Raw genomic sequence first — 17,325 nt, 5'->3', positions numbered from 1 at the left:
AGCCAGATTAAGTATCGTAGCTTCATAGAAATTTTCTTTTGCTGTGAAAAATGAGTAGTTTGTGAAGTAATTCCAAGTATGCATCATCATCTGACAGACATCTTGTTCCCACCTAAAAACTCCTTGGCGGAGGATAACCATGACAAAACTGCCTCCTGAGTTTGTTATCTTCCTCTACCATATTTAATTAGTCACTCGTCTTTTTCTTCCTTTTCTCTCATCTGTGTTTCTGCTTCATTCTCCTCCTCCATACCACATTGATCTATGTCTATTATCATCATCATCCTCAGTCTGACTTTCAAAGACTTTTATGGCATGGCATCTATGCGCATTCTCTTAATACAGTATATCCCTGCTACATCATTATAGTGTCCATCTGTTAAGTAATTCCACATCTCACTCTAGATGCTGTTTTTAAAAATCTCAGATGTTCATAAATTTCTCTATTACTTACCCCAGATGCATTAAAATAATAAAGCCTGCAGTGTTCATTAATACAAATTAGGAAATTCCTTCCTCATCTGTCTTCCTTTCCTTCATTCTTTCCTTTTCCTTCTGCCTACGGGCAACTTTACACTCCCTTTTCTGTCTTTCCTTCCTCCATTCTTTCCTCTTCCGTCTGCATATGGATGACTCTACATTGAGTGACAAGCCAAACATTTTCCTGTACACCAGGAAACCATTTACTTTGCTGGTTGGTAACCATATAACCAAATTATGGTGCCTGGTGGTTTATTGGGTAATTAAGGCACTCCAGCTGGATTGAGCGTGTGTAGGTTTATATCCAAGGAGTGGTTGGGGTTTATTGCTCACGTAGTGCCACTGAGGGAAGAGTTGTGCTGGTCACTTTCATCTTAAATGTCTGGACCAACTTGCCTAGCCCCAGGGCTCCTACGCTCCTCATGGAGCAACGTAGGACTAAATGATGGATGGATGGACAAATTAGGAAATGTTCATAGCGTAAAAAGTACCATAACCCTTAACAGTTATATCATGAAGAGCACAGGAATGCTTTAAATCCATTGGGGATGCTGTTGATTAGTTCTCCCCCTATTATGTATTCCTGTGTTCTTGCTTTCTGGATCCTACCTAACCCCACCTTTTGGTGTGAAAAGGAAATTGTGATGGTTGTGGTAATGATAAACCCATTCACTGTTTTCTGCTTTCTTGCTTTGTGAACCATACCTCACCCCAACCTTTGATGGGAAGAAGAAGTTGTGAAGGTGATGAAGAGATCATGACAATGATGGTGGTGGTGATGATGATGAGGATGATGATAAACTCATTCACTATAACAAAAGTTCCCTTTGTTTATCTAGTTGCTCTTGGTTGATTGTAATGCTAGAGATGCTTCTTTGGCTGATAGTGGTTGTAGCTTGCTAGATCCATCAATATATTGCCAAACCCATTATAAGCATATTCCTTTCCTGTTGTGATGAGAGTATGTGCTGAATTCTTGAACCCGTGTGAAGCAAATGAGTGTAGTACTGTACTGATTATTGGAAATGTTTATTTGATTATGCCTTCTGTTTTGTTCTTTTTCAGGGTTCTTTTGTCTGTTATTTATTAGGTACAGTGGAACAATTTTTACTGACAATATAAGAATGAGTTAACTAGGTCTATATTCTTGTCAAATTAGGAGGCTTTCTAGCTCCTCTTCCTTACTAGTTTATTTTGCTTATGGCATATATGGATTTCTGTATTAATGCAATGTCATTACTAAAAAGATGTGAGAAACATACAGTATAAGAGAATAACAGTGCAAATGGATCGAGATGATGATGAGAGTACTGTGTTTACTCCTTTGTTACAATAATGTCATCTTTGAAATATTTTTGTTCTGAACAGCTTTATTCAAACTGAGGAGATCTGTCATATTAGAATATCTTCAGAAGTGTTTCACAAACCATCACTCTGAGTTTCCCCCAGGCTGATTGGAATGATCTAAACTATTAGAATAAAGTACAGAGTGGTCTGTATGTACACTGTGCCCCTCTTTGAAGGTGCTGGAGAGGAATGCTTTCATGTGGTGGCATCGATGTAATCACGCAGTTCCTCTACCTCATTATACAAATACAGTATCTCTCATCTCCCACTCTGTCCCGTGGAAGGAGGATGCATGACTGCAGGAAAAAGATAACTTAAGTCTGCAGTCCACTGGGTTTATGTTCACATGAGCTGGAGCCACAACAGTAACAACAACAAACACAGCCTTGCATGAAATTTACCTGGTGTTACATTTCATGTTGTGAGGGTTAGTTGATTCTGCTGGTATGGGTGTGGGAGCAAGCATCTTGTACGAGGTCAGAGTGAGTACAAGTACCACCTGGTGCTTAGCTTCAGTACTCATCTCGATAACTTTTTAAGGCTGTTGAGTTGGTGGTCCATTCACCCACTGTTCTTGGTTACAGGGCCACTGTATCATGGAGGATACGTTTGATTTACCTTCCCAAGATGTAACCCCAGGTACTCCTATTGTATACCTCACAACCCACAAAGGGTGGATGGACGTGAGTCCAGTGGTGGGAGCTTCCTGCGCTCAGGAAATGTTGATCTGGCTGCATATGCTGCTGTCTATCTATCTATCAATTGCCAGACGCCTCAATCCCGTTCGGGGTGGCCACAAACAAATCACCTCCACGTCGCCCTGTCCCCCACCATTTCACTGCCCCGCTCCCAACTCACACCCCCCTCATATACCTCCACAACATCCCTCCATCTCATCCTTGGCCTTCCCCTCCCTTTTCCCCCCTCCACCTCACTCACATACACTCTCATCGTCAGTCTTTCACCCTCCATCCTCTCCACATGGCCAAACCACCTCAGTGTATTCCTCCTAACGCATCCTATCACATCCACATCCACGCCACAACGCTCCTTTATATCCTCATTTGTCAGCCTGTCTCTCCATGTGATTCCACAGGCTTCTCTTAAATAACTCATTTCCACTGCTCTCACTCTTGACTTGTGTCCTTCCAGTAACGTCCAAGCTTCACTTCTATACGTTAGAGTTGGTATCACAATACTGTCATGTAGTAACTTTTTCACTTCCATGCTCACTTCTCTGCTTCTTATCACTGCTTTCAAGGAACCAGCAACCTTTCTTCCCTGCTGTACCCTTTCAAGCACTTCACCCTCCATCCTTACTCATCACACTACCCAAGTTCTTAAATGTACTCACATTTTCCAATTCCTCACCATCCAACCTCGCTGTACATTCACTGACTTCACCTCTCTCAAAGACCATCACTTTACTCTTCCCTACATTCACCTTTAGATTCCATTTCTTACACACTCTCCCAAACTCATCCACCAAGCCTTGCAGCTCTCCTTCGTCTTCACTCACCAACACAGTATCATCTGCAAACAACAGTACAGGGAGTTTCCAAACACTACCCTCTCTCACCAGGGCCACTCCAACATCCACTAATCTACCTTGTACCTCTTTTATTACCCCATCCATGTACAGATTGAACAACCATGGAGACATGACATCCCTGTTTCAACCCAACCTTCAAAGAGAAAAATTCACTCAGTTCACCATCCACACGCACTGCAGCCTTAGCACCATCATACATAACCTTCTCATCATTCAACAACTTCCCATCGACTCCATATGTTCTTAATACTTTCCACAATCCTTGTCTATCCACCCTGTTATATGCTTTCTCCAAATCCATGAAGGCCACGTACAACTTCTTTCCCTTCTCTAGAAACTTTTTCACTAAAGATCTAAGAATGAATATCTGATCTACACAACCTCTTCCCTTCCTAAAGCCTCCCTGTTCTTCTCCAACTAATTCCTCTGTTCTTTCTCTAACTCTGTCAATAAGTATCCTACCATACACTTTTCCTATTATACTAAGAGGACAGATGCCCCTAAGATTGCCACACACTTCTTTTTCCCCTTTTCCTTTGTACAAGGGAATAATTATACCTGACTTCCAATTCTCAGGGACTCTACCTTCCTCCCAGGCCAATCTGCACATCTTCCACATCCATTCTATTACCATCTCTCCCCCATGCTTCAGCATTTCACCACACACTCCATCAATTCCTGGGGCTTTCCCCAGTTTAACTTCGTTCATTGCTTCCACAACTTCTATCCTACTGATTTCTTCCTGTCTTCTCACCTCCCTGCTCCTCCCAGCCACTTATACTTGGATTACTTCCATCCTCTATGTTCAACAATTCCTTAAAGTGTTCTCTCCATCTGCTCACTTCTTCTCCCTTCTCCACTAGTAATCTACCATTTTTATCTTTCACTCCTCTGCTAACTTCACTTCCACCATGTCTTACTCTTTTCACCTCTTTCCGGAACATTATTCTTACAGTCCCTCCACTTTACACTCAAGTTCCTTCCAAATTCCTCATCTGCTCTCTTCTTCCTCTCTCTTACTAATCTTTTCAACCTCTCTCTTTCTTTCTACATATAACTCTCTTTTCCGCCTCTCCACTTCATCCATGCCCCGATTTCTCATCCATTCATTGTATGCTTTCTTCTTTTGTGCCCTGCCTGTTTCACCTCTTCATTCCACCACACTGTTCCTTGCACATCCCTCTGTCTTCTCTTCATCCCACACACCACATCACATGTTGCACATATTTCTTCTGTGAATATCCTGCACACACCTTCCACGTCCCCCATCTGCTCCAATTCATATTTGCCCAATCGTTCCTCCACTTCTCTCTTGTACTCTGTCTTTTTCTCATCCTCTTGGAACATTTCCACTCTCCTTACCAATACTTCTTCCCGTCCTTCCCTTCTTTTATTTCTCCATCTTACTTCGATCTTGATTCTGGCCACCACCAAGTAGTGGTCAGAAAGTCCTCTCCCCCAACCTCTATAATATGCTCTTGCATCCATCACACATTTTCGCATCTTTTCATCCACACACACATAATCAATCATTGCCTTCCTTTCATTCAGTTCACCACCTACCCTTCTCATTACTCGCCATGTATACCTGTGGATCATTTTGTGCCTGAAGAGGGTATTGGCTATCACCAACCCCCTCCCAGCACAAATGTCCACTAACGCACTGCCATTCTCATCTGTCTCAGCAGGCACACCCCACTCACCAACTGTTCCATCCACCTTCACATTCCCTACTTTACCATTCATATCACCGATCAAAAACACCCTCTCATTCCATCCAAACTTTTCCATGCACACTTCCACATTTGTCCAGAACTCTTCTCTCACTCTGCTTGCATGATATTGCGTTGGCGCATACACACACCCAATCGCCCACATTTGTATTCCAACTTTCAATCTTATCCACACAATCCTTGACCCAACTGATCTATACTCTCTTATGATCTTCTTCCATCTTTTACTCACAACAATACATACTCCTTCTTTTGCCCTCTCATTCTTACCTACTCCTGCACATATACCCCATCCATACTCCCATTCTCTCACACTCTCACCTCTCCATTTTGTTTCAATTAATCCGCATACATCAACTTTCGCACCCTCAAGCACCTGGACAATCTCTTTCTCTTTCACCTCATCATTTGCTCCCCTTACATTCCATGTTCCAATTATCATGTCCTTTGTCCGGTCCTTGGTCGTCATCTTTTGGTCAGTCCTTGTCCAAGGCCTACTGTTTGTCTTTTTAGTTAGTTGTTTTCCGGGGAGGGGCACTAACCCTCCACCAACCCTTTTAGTCATGTTTAATGACAAGCAGGGATTATGGGGGAGTATTCTTGGAAACCCCCCCCCTACCCCCAGGGGTACAATATATAATTAGCCATGCAATCATTAGGGGGGAAACATACCAGAGAACTTAAAATGGATTAGGGGAAGGAGAAAGTTATGTGAGGTAGACATTGGTAATGCTGAGTGGTCTGTCCCTGCAGCATACAAGAATTCACTGGCTGAGCAGCAAAGGGGATGCAAGATATGAACAACCATGTATAAAAATCACCTTGATACTGAAGGGGTTGAGGTGTAAAAAATAAGTAGATGACTACTGTAATTCTATCTATCTATCTATTGCCAGATGCCATAATCCCATAAGGGGTGGCCATTTGACTCTGAGTTATTTGTTTTACAGGGAGGGGCACTAACCCTCCACCAACCCACTTGTTGACACGTAGGGAGCACTTATGGCTCGGTTATATGGTTACCACCCAGCGTTGTAAATGGTTTCCTTGGCTTACAGGAAACCATTTGGCTTGTCACTCAATGTAAAGCCACCCATAATTGAAAGAAAAGCAATAAGAAGTGACAGGAAAGATGGAAGAAATAGGGAGAGGAGGGCAGGCACAGAAAAAGAATGACAAAGGCTAAGGAAGAAGTAGGCAGCACTACATCAAGTGAGTGGATGATGGTCACCACCACCTACTGCTGTAATTAATGTATCAAATAAAATATAACATTTTACCGCCTTTGAAGTGTAGGGGCTTGAGGCTAGGCTTCCACAATCGAAGACATATAATAATAAATAACCATCTCATTGTCTGTGGTGGCATTACATAATCAGACAAGCTCCAGACATCTCTTTGGGGTGAAACCTATGCAAGGTCATCACTCCAATTAGAATGTTCTGACTCCTAGTCCACCAGGTGTTGTATGCCAGATAGATTGTTAGGGAAGTAACTTTAAAACTGTTACTCTGACTCGGGCAGTTATACTGCTTGACCACCAGATATAATGTACTTGATAAATCATTTGGGATGTAGGTGTTAGAAAGCCTCGTAAATCTCACAAGAATACTACTAGCATTTGGATCCATTTCATATTTGCTTTTACGTTTATTTCCTTTCCATCCCCTTTTTTATTTTTTTTATTAATAATGCTGTACATTCATGCTAAGTAAAAGTTTCTTCACCCCATCAGAAAGTCATGATGGTCTGTTGTTATGGCCCACAGGCAAAATTTTTCTAGCATTGAATTAGTGTCGTTGACTGAGAACGGCTTTATGTGTTTGCACAGATTGAATGTGAAGATATTGCTACTGTATCACACCACGTAGCCCATTACTCTATTGCAAATGTTACTCAAGTCTATAGCATCTTGCCATGCTAAAAAATTTTAGAAATCTCTAACTATCCTGCTTTACTTTTCAACTGATGCATAAATTATTTATTTTTATTTGTAGTAAAATAATTAAGTTAGCCAATAAAAAGAATTATTTCATTACAATAGATAAAAATTGTAAGGTATTTATGTAGATTTAGAATAATTGTTTTTGTAATGATAAAACTTATTTTTTTCTTTATTGTTTTGTGTTGGTGAAACAGTGAGTGGGGAGACAGTGTTTTGAAAGGACTGGAGCATGGATTATATCCTTCCACACAATCATAGAGAGCATACAGACATTCACATACCACAGCACACAGACATAAGGTGACCTAAGAAAAGTGTCCAAGACTTCAGGAGGTTGTTCTTTGGCTAATGTTGAATAATAAATCCTGTGTCAACATAGGCCCAGGGCCTGACCACTACAGAACTGCAACTACTGTTGGCTTTATGGGTGAAATTGGTCCCCATCATAATTCATTTGTAAGATCATTGGAAATTGTAGCTTCATGATGGTAAAATGGGACCCACCTTCAAATGTTATGTGTTACTCAGTTTTAGTCATATATATATATATATATATATATATATATATAATTCTGATAATGTATCATGTTCTTCATTTATGATTGAAGCCCCTGGTAGCAAAGGGCTTAAGGTTATATGTAATCCCTCCAGTTTTAAAAGTCTGTCCAAAAGTAAATTTTTATTTGGAGACAGCAGAGCAAATATAATATGTCATCTGATTGAAGGGGTTAAGTACTCAACAGTTGAAGATAAAATAACAGATAAACTTATTTGTGTATGGCACATCATTCTCATGGTGTGCAAGAAAAATGTTACTTGTGACTGGTACACCATTCTTGTGGTGTGCAAATATGCCACCATTACTAGTACTGTACTGTACTATGAATGGATTATTCTGTTTATGGATGTTCATTATTGTGTTTCTAATTTTTTTTTGCACATTGTACTGTACTTGAAGTTGGGCACTGAAATTACTCACTGATGCAAAAACTGTTTACCATACGGACAGTAGAGAATGCTGTTAAGTGATCCTGCACCATAGTACTGTCACAGCACAAATGGATTTGGAATGATGATGGATAGCACATGATCCTTTTACACAGTAAAGACTAGCACACTCAGTACATAAGCAGGCTGCTGTGTCTACACACCGTAAAGACTGTGATGGCATACGTAAGCTGCATCCTGCATGTCTGTTCAACATCGTCACATTGTTGTTACAGACCTGCGTATGTCAAGCTCGATGTATGAAGTCTTTCACTGGGACGAGAGCAGCTCCTCAAACCAAAACCATCCCCCTACCACCCAAGGTACCAGGCTGACCAAGTCTCGTGACTCGTCACTGGAACGCAAGACCCCTCCCTCTGCCCTGTCTTGGGTCAGACCTTTCACCCCCCAACCTCCCAGACCCTCTTCCACTATCCTTTCCCCAAAAGACGCTCCTCCTGCCTCCTCCACTTCCTCCTCTTCCTCTGACAAAACCCCAACCAATGCTTCCCAATCCCGTTTCTCTGTGTGGGAGTTTGGGGATAACTTCAGTGCCCTCGGTCCCTCAAACCAAAGTAGCGGCGGTAACGGCAACCCAGCTCCTCCCTCACCGGCTTCAACACCCACATCTTCCACGCGCTATTCTCATAGAACTGCTTCTGTATTTACTGGGGCTGGGTGCACTGTTGGTGGTGAGTTGCTGCCTGGATAACCACACAAGGCTTACGCACAGAATGCCACATGTAGCTCCTTTAATTTAACAGCTGAGAACTCCTTGTTGTTGCTTTTACATCTTATGATGACTTTCTTACCCGAGATGTAGTGTTTGTGGCATTGATTTAATTCATTCAGCTTGAGTTTTGTCCTTACCACTTACCTCTCAGTAACTGTAAATGCACCCGGAGAAACTGTGTACCTTTAGTTGTCACTGGCATGACAAAGATTAACAGCAAGAATGAAAAAAATTGGCATCATCAGTACATCAGAGTGTGTTGTAAAACACAGAAACCAGTCATCAACACAGGACACAAGATATATTAATATGATCTTGGAACAGTCTCCCATTTGAGGATCATCAACAAACTGCACTCTGAATTTGGAGATATCCGAGGCATTGCTCAGAATTAACACAAGTGTATGGCAGTTATTGTTGTTGTTAGTGTAGATGTGCTTGCAGTGTTATTTGGTAGGGCATGATACTGCATGAGTGTTTGGCATGTGAATACAGTACTCTCAGCATTGTAATAAGTGTCCAGACTTGCTCATTGTTATAAGTGTTCATACTCACCTTTTCGTATTCAGTTATGAATTTACATTTCTTAATGTTTATTTACAGAAGAGACACCTAGTGGTAATGGTGAAAGACTTCAATATTGACAAATATTTTCTTCCCTGTAACATCAGAATTGACTTTTCTTGCTGGGGTTGCCTTTGTTAATCCCTTCAGTCCAGTAATGTGTTTTTCATTTTACTATGACTACTTCTGGATTATTGTATTCAGCTTAAGAAGAACTTCTGATAATGAGGGGGTTATAGAAGACGGTATCTAACCCATCCAATACAGAAAGTCTAAGTTGAATATAACCATCTAGAGATAGGAAGAATAACACATATATCACCAGATACACGGGATTAACTACATGACTTCATGGCTTATCACATGTCCCTGCATGGTGTCAGTATCAGTTTGGGGTTGTAGTGAAGGTTGTACATTAACCCTTTGGCTGTGAACTACAAGATATACTGTAGATTTCATTCTGGCTGAGCGGATTGTAATAGTTAAGTCATAAGTTCCATGACAAAAAAAGTTCAGAATTATTCTAATTGATGTTTTGGCTGAGCATTGAGAACATTGTATTGTATTCAAGCAAACCCGAGATGATTTAATTTAAATCTGAAATTCACAGTGGCCAAAGGTTTTAGTTCAGTTCTGTACAAGAAAATGACCTGCTAGATAAAGGCTTTTATTGTTCCTTACCTTCTAGAATAAACAGTCAAGAGCTTTGTTATCCCTTTAGCGCACCCAGAGTTGCATTGCTTTAAATAAGAGGTACATTGTATACATAAACATGCAAATTTATTGACAGCTTTCATGTGAAGATTAACTCATATCTCACAGTTCCCTGTTCTGTTATTACTGAAATAATTTGATATATTACAATTGGAGAATGTTTATTTAGTTACTATTCCTTCTTTATTTGTTTAGTTACTATTTTCCTTCTTTATTTATTTTTATTTGGCGAGTCATCGATCTTTTCCCCCAGTAGGTTCATGGTTACTGCATTATTGTATTATGGTTTTAACAATACTGTATTGGTACACCAATCAGTGCTCTATGTTAATTATTCCCAACCCCCCAATTTAATCAGTTTCACTACATTTCTGATAAGCTCTTTATACAAAAAATGAGAATAGTTCCAAAATTATATAGCTACAATATGATGCCAAGAAATGTTACATTAGTATTGTACCTTGGTGGAATTTATTTTTGTGAAATTGAGTAACAAAAATTGCATTTAATAACTCGAATGTGCTGTACTGTGATTTACAGTTGAAATACCTTTTTTAGACAGATACTACTATGTCCTAGGGATTTGGGACAGATTTAAGATAAGCACCTAAGTTCTGTATATCAGAGAGACATTTCAGTCTTTATTTTTTATTTTTTCCATTAAGCTTGCAAATGTAATTTTTTTGTACAGATTATGTGTTGGGTGATGTATTTTTCTAATGCTGCCAGTTATCAGATCTTATGTACATATACAGTACTAACAAATAGTTTCATATACCTAGTTTTATGATTAAGAAATATGTTAAAAGAATTGTTTCACTTTTACCAACAGTCTTTAAATCTAGAGTTGGGCACTTCCAGAAGAACTTGGGAAAGGGATAAGATAAATTTTGAATCCACAGGGAGAGCTGACAAAGTTTTCCTCCATTATTTAAAAAAAAAATTTGAAACTACTATTTACTGTACATATAACACACATTTTATCTTAGCTCATGTATATCCAGCATTTATTATTATTGTTATATTTTTTTCCTCCTCCAAACCTGGGCCTCAGTGACAGCCCTGGTTAACCCCCTGAAATTTTGTGTGACTAGAGGAATACTGTACAAGCTTTTGACTGTGGTGTAGTGTTATATGTTGGGGCTTTTCTTTATTTGTAACCCTATAGAACATATATTTTACTGTGGTTTTGACCTGCTTCCTCAGTTTCTAAATAGATTTTTAGACTCTTACCTTTTTGACAGTATTTTTAAAAGCATTTGTGGAGTAGTGCATATTTGTATTTTAACTTTAAATATGTACTACTGAATATTCTAGAATAAGTATTTTGCAGAGTAAGCAAATTAAAAAAGGTTTAACATTATTACTGGACTTGTACATTTTCTCAGTCAGTTTAAGCAAAAAAGAAAAAATTATTATTTTTTTTTTACTACAGGTTTTTCTTGTTTGTTTTAGTGTACTATAGATATGTATTTGTATGTGTGTGTGTATATATATATATATATATATATATATATATATATATATATATATATATATATATATATATACAGTATGCAGTACATAATACATAAGACTGTGCATTTCTTCAGAAGTTTTAACCCACACCAACTATTATCAGTTCAAGTAGCCAGCTGGGTTGTTATGATGAAATGTCCACACTTGTTCTGCTTTTGTGAGTGTCCTCTTGTTTTCTGCTCAGGGGCTGTACAGCTGTGCACTAGTGGCTTCACAGCTTCACATCAAACCACCACCTCGCTCCTTTTTAACTTTTTTGTAATTTGGTAATGAAAGAAATGTAGTACAGAATTCATGGACTTAACAGTTGTTGTTTGTTTTGTTCATTTAAAGCATTGTTAACTGTTAGAGTACTAAAGAACAGTTACCGTAGTTTTTTGCTTTTTCCCTCATGAATAGAAATTTGTGAAGTCAAAACATAAAGAGTGGAAGGAAGTTAAGGAGTTGATGAATTATGCTGACTAATAGGTAAAATGTGTCATGTCAGGTTAAGGTATTCAGTGTAAATCGCAAACTTATCAAGTATTCTTGAACTGAGAATAGTTGATGAATTTGAAACTTGAATATAAAAGTAGCCTAATCTGTATTAATCAGTTGGTGTGCCCCTTCCCCACAGGGGAAGATCTTATGACACGATCAATGACTGCTGCCATCCCAGCATCAGCTGCACGCCGGCGGACAGACCTGATGCCAGCACTACCATCCCTGCGTGATCCCACAGGCGTCAGAACCAGCCCGCGCCACCGCTCTCCAGGTAGGGCCTTGTCCCTCGGCCGCCTCGACCAGCTGGCCCGCCCTCGCAACCGCAACCCCCCCCTTGCACCCCTGCATGAGACTACCCCCTCCTCCAGCCGCATGACCCAGCCTGCCCGCACCATGTCCAAGAGCATGAGCCACTTGGGGCCCAGACCCCCCCGGCCCCACAGTTTGGACACCCCGGGGGGCCACCTGGACCGAGGTGTGTCCCGCAGCTCCATCACCCTGGCACAGCCTCGCATGACACGCGCCGAGGTCCTTAGACAGAAAAAGTTACGAGGAAGTGCTGGGTCAGCCAGTAGTGATGGTGCTGCCAAGACCAAGGCTCCAAGTCAAGGTAGGTTGCATGTATGGTTACGGGACTCAGACTCTAAGCCACATATCATGTTTTTAATCAGTTTTGGTTCCATCTGGTTTTGAAAAGAAAAAAAAAAAAAAATGGGTATAATCATGTTTTAACACAACTATGGTTCCATCTGGTTGCAAGAAAATTATAATGGGCATAATGTTTTAATAACAATGATTGCAAAACATGTCATGGGTATAACAAGTAATAGCATTGCATGTTTAAGTTTGGAGGATCAGGTGAAGTGATAGTTTTCCAATAAACACTTTCACTTGGATTAAGCAAATATTCTGTGGGCAGAGCATTTCGTTAATAAGCTAAACTACTAATTCAGTTGCATTATGATCATGCCTCACATTTAACTCAGATTTATATATATTATTATCGCTGTATTTCTAAGTTCGCATTGGTTGAAAAAGAATGCATTACTAGCATAATTTTAAAACAATTATTGATCGGGCTTCATATAATTTTTGTTTTGGTGATTGTAAAAGATTCTTTGGACTTCGGGTGTAAACATAAGCTGGCTCGTATTTGTACTGAGGCAAGCATTTGAATATTTATGATGTTAAGACTGATTTATATATTGTATTATATATTGATTTTACTTAAATTTTAATTATTCTTAAGTAAACACTAATGTGTGATGTCTAGCCAGATTGGACATGGCAGTAAGAGTGTATCAGTTGAGAGCTTTCCTTCCTTCACTGTTCTGTGCAACAAGGTATGAAAGTCTGAGTCCCTACAACAGCTTCGTCTGTGTTTGCTGTTATGTGCTTGAATGTGTTGACTTGCAGTGTTCAGCTCCAGGAGATAACCAGAGTCTCACACCTTCCTTTCGCACCCAATACCACTCTTCTCTATCCTGTACATCAAGTGCTAGGTAGGTCTTATGTAATCAATACAGTCTTGCACATACACAGCCATTCAAGTGACACAAAATTTCCACATATTCTTCTCATCCTGTATTAAAAAAAAACCTTTCCCACATGTACCTGTTAGTAGGGATGAGTCACTTATCAGGGAACAGAATATGGTGTTCGTCATCCCAGCAGATCAGTTGCCCATTAGGTCTTGTAAAACATGGCTTGAACATTTATGGAAGACCAGCCTACCCATGTCAGGCATGTGCAAGTCAGTTACCACATACAGCATCTGTCATTAACCCCTTCAATACGAAGATAAAAATCATTCAGCTTCTGTATTGGGGTTGCCATTCTGTTTGCTTTATGCTTTCTGAATTCATATTCATTTATGCAGCTCAGAGATACCCCTCGTAGTAAATGACTCGAAAACAATCTCCATTCATTCCTGTTGTAGAGGAGGGACATTCTAAGCTAAGTAAGATAACTCAGTAACAGCTAAGTTGAAATTAAAAACTTCTCATGTTAGGGGTTAACCTTCATTCAAGTTAGGTGCAGGCTTGATAACACACATTTCATTTTATAAAAAAAAAAAAAAAAATTACACAGAATTTTGATGCTCTAGGCAACAGCTACGCAAGAAATGCATAATCAGGCATCACTGGTGGTTTGAAAAATGATCCACACCTAGATGGCTGTAAGTTGTATTTAAGGTAGTATTATAATTTGTTTATGAATTTTTTAAATTTTATTCAGGATGGAAAATAAACACATCCCAGTTAATGCTGTAACATCATCAGTCCTAACTGAATTTTCAATATTCACATTGGGTGAGGAGGTCTTAAGACTTTGCTCATTAAAATCTTGTGGACACAAATGGGGGAAGATAGTTAATTCCACACATAATTTTCTTCCCTCATGTTGTGTAGGAGATACAAGGCATCTTAGAGCATAGGTGCTTGGCAGTTAAGCTACCACATCTCAATATTGTATCAGAAGAAAAAATGAGATATGTCTCAAGATGTTAATATAGGAGGATGTTAGACAAGAATGTATTATTGCTCTTTTTCCACTGCTGTGTATTGTTGTCAGAATTTTCTTTTATGAGAGGATTTGTACTGATACAGTAGACATACCGTATCTTGGTACTGCATTCAGTCTTGCAGTGCCAACACTGCAGTGAAAAATTACTCCCTAGGTTTAAATGTAAAGTACTTTATAGCATCTGTTCCAAGACTTTAATCAATGTATATGTGTATGTAACTGTTTGGGACTGAGATGCTTCCTACTTCCCTTACCAATAATATTGTCTTATGGTAGCCAGAGTAATAAGGAATCCCAGCTGTCCTTGATACTGTAAAGTTGCTAAAAATTTACCCTTGTTCATGAAGGACACTATTCATTTGATAGAAACTACTCATAGTGAAGGAGTTATAAAAAGTATCCATTAGCTCTTCAGTGTATTTTCTCTTTAAATTTCTCTTTCCTATCTTCAGACAATCTAATTTTGCATATGTGAAACCTCTTGAGGTGAAGGGGTGATCATACTGTCTGTATTTGTCATGTATAGAAAGCATTAATTTGTTACCGGTGCTTTTACACAGCCTTAATTTTCTGCCTGTCATTACTTCCCTTCCTTTCTCACACACTATCCAACGTGCACACAAGGCACATGAATCATTTATAGTATATTGAAAGAGCAGATAGAGCATATGATGCGGATGACATGTTAGAATTATATTTGGGTGGTTATAAAGTTCATATTGCAGATATGCATTAATTTGTGTTTATTTCCTGTAGCATCAATTCATTCCAGAGGACTGGAAATCAGGTATAATTGTTCCTCTGTACAAAGGAAAAGGGGAGAGAGAAGTATGTGGTAACCGTAGGGGTATTTGCCTTCTTAGTATGACTGGTAAAATATATGGTAGAATACTCATTGATAGGGTTAGGCATATGACAGAGGAGCTAGTTGGAGAAGAACAAGGGGGATTTAGGAAGGGAAAAGGGTGTGTAGATCAGATATTTGTTCTCAGATGTTTAGTGGAGAAGTATCTAGAGAAGGGAAGGAAAGTGTACGCTGCCTTCATGGACTTGGAGAAAGCTTATGACAGAATAGATAGGAAAGGTATGTGGAAGGTATTAAGAATATATGGAGTGGAGGGGAAATTGTTGAGTGCTGTGAAGAGTATGTACGAGGGAGCTAGGGCTACGGTGCGAGTGGATGGTGAGCTGAGTGAGTTCTTTGATCTCAATGTGGGACTGAAACAGGGGTGTGTAATGTCTCCATGGCTGTTTAATATATATATGGATGGGGTCGTAAAGGAGGTACAAGGTAGGGCAGTGGATGTGGGGTTGGCCCTAATGAATGAGGGCGAGATTTGGAAGCTTCCGGTGTTGCTGTTTGCTGATGATACAGTATTGTTGAGTGAAGATGAATGGGAGTTGCAAGGTTTGGTGAATGAATTTGGGACAGTGTGTAGGAGGAGGAACCTGAAAGTTAATGTAAACAAAAGTAAAGTTATGGTGTTTGAGAGGAATGAAGTCACAGAGTGTGCAGTGAGGTTGGATGGTGAGGATATGGAGAATGTGAGTGCATTCAAGTACTTGGGTAGTGTGATGAGTAAGGATGGAACTTTGGGGGATGAAGTACGTGAAAGGGTACAGCAGGGAAGGAAGGTTGTTGGCACAATGAAAGCAGTGATGAGAAGTAGGGAGGTGAGTATGGAAGTTAAGAAGTCACTGCATGATAGTATTGTGATCCCTACCCTGACGTATGGAAGCGAGGCGTGGACCTTGCAAGAGGGGAACAAGTCAAGAGTGAGAGCAGTGGAAATGAGTTACTTGAGAGGAGCATGTGGAGTGACGTGGAGGGACAGGTTGACGAATGAAGAAGTGAAGGAACGTTGTGGGGTAGATGTGGATGTGGTTGAAAAGATTAGGAGAAATACACTGAGGTGGTTTGGACATGTGGAGAGGATGGAGAATGAAAGACTGACTAAGAGGGTGTATGTAGGTGAGGTGGAGGGAGGGAGAGGGAGGGGTAGACCGAGGATGAGGTGGAGGGATGGAGTTGAGAGGTATATGAGGGAGGGGGGGGTGAGTTGGGGGGAGGGGAGTCAAATGGTGGGTGACAGAGTGACTTGGAGGCGTTTTGTCTGTGGCCACCCTTTGCGGGATTAGGGCGTCGGGCTATAGATAGATAGATAGATAGATCAATTCATAAACTTAGTGCATTTTTCAGTCACGCCTTTTTTTTTTTTTTTTTTCAGATACAGTACTGTCATAGCTTTTAAATCAACAGTAAAGTAATTTTCATGTGCTAGGTAGTTAAGAGCCTTACAAAATATATAGGTTAACACTGAATATTATTTATTCCTTCCAGAATATCTCCCGAAACTGTGTTACTATTATGCAGAATATTACAGTAGCAATTTGTTTTACGGTTCTATTCTATTGCCAGATGCCTCAATCCCGTTCGGGGTGGCCACAAACAAATCGCCTCCACGTCACCCTGTCCCCCACCATTTCACTGCCCCGCTCCCAACTCACACCCCTCTCTCTCATATACCTCTCCAACCCATCCCTCCATCTCATCCTCAGCCTCCCCCTCCCTCTTCCCCTCTCCACATGACTCACATACACTCTCTTCATCAGTCTTTCACCCTCCATCCTCTCCATATGGCCAAACCACCTCAGTGTATTCCTCCTAACGCTTCCTATCACATCCACATCCACACCACGACGCTCCTTTATATCCTCATTTGTCAGCCTGTCTCTCAGTGTG

General features: G+C 40.1%; 1 protein-coding gene across 5 annotated transcripts in view; it reads left to right on the top strand.

The window, feature by feature from the left end:
• Positions 1–17,325, top strand: part of LOC145407459 (uncharacterized) — a 564,352-nt gene that overhangs the window by 496,631 nt on the left and 50,396 nt on the right. For 4 of the 5 annotated variants that reach the window (XM_080278390.1, XM_080278391.1, XM_080278389.1 and 1 more), the window contains 2 exons: positions 8,281–8,367; positions 12,190–12,327. In XM_080278390.1, the coding sequence (XP_080134516.1) occupies positions 8,281–8,367; positions 12,190–12,327 (225 nt within the window). Of the gene's footprint in view, positions 1–8,280; positions 8,737–12,189; positions 12,667–17,325 lie in introns of all 5 variants that reach the window. The other variant, XM_080278388.1, reaches the window with a different exon arrangement.

The sequence above is a fragment of the Coenobita brevimanus genome, chromosome 73 (genome assembly GCF_032717465.1).
Source record: "Coenobita brevimanus isolate Jiangsu-jjx chromosome 73, ASM3271746v2, whole genome shotgun sequence".
Lineage (NCBI taxonomy): Eukaryota > Metazoa > Arthropoda > Malacostraca > Decapoda > Coenobitidae > Coenobita > Coenobita brevimanus.
The sequence above is the reverse complement of the archived record's forward strand: the minus strand, read 5'-3'. Positions and strand labels throughout refer to the sequence as shown.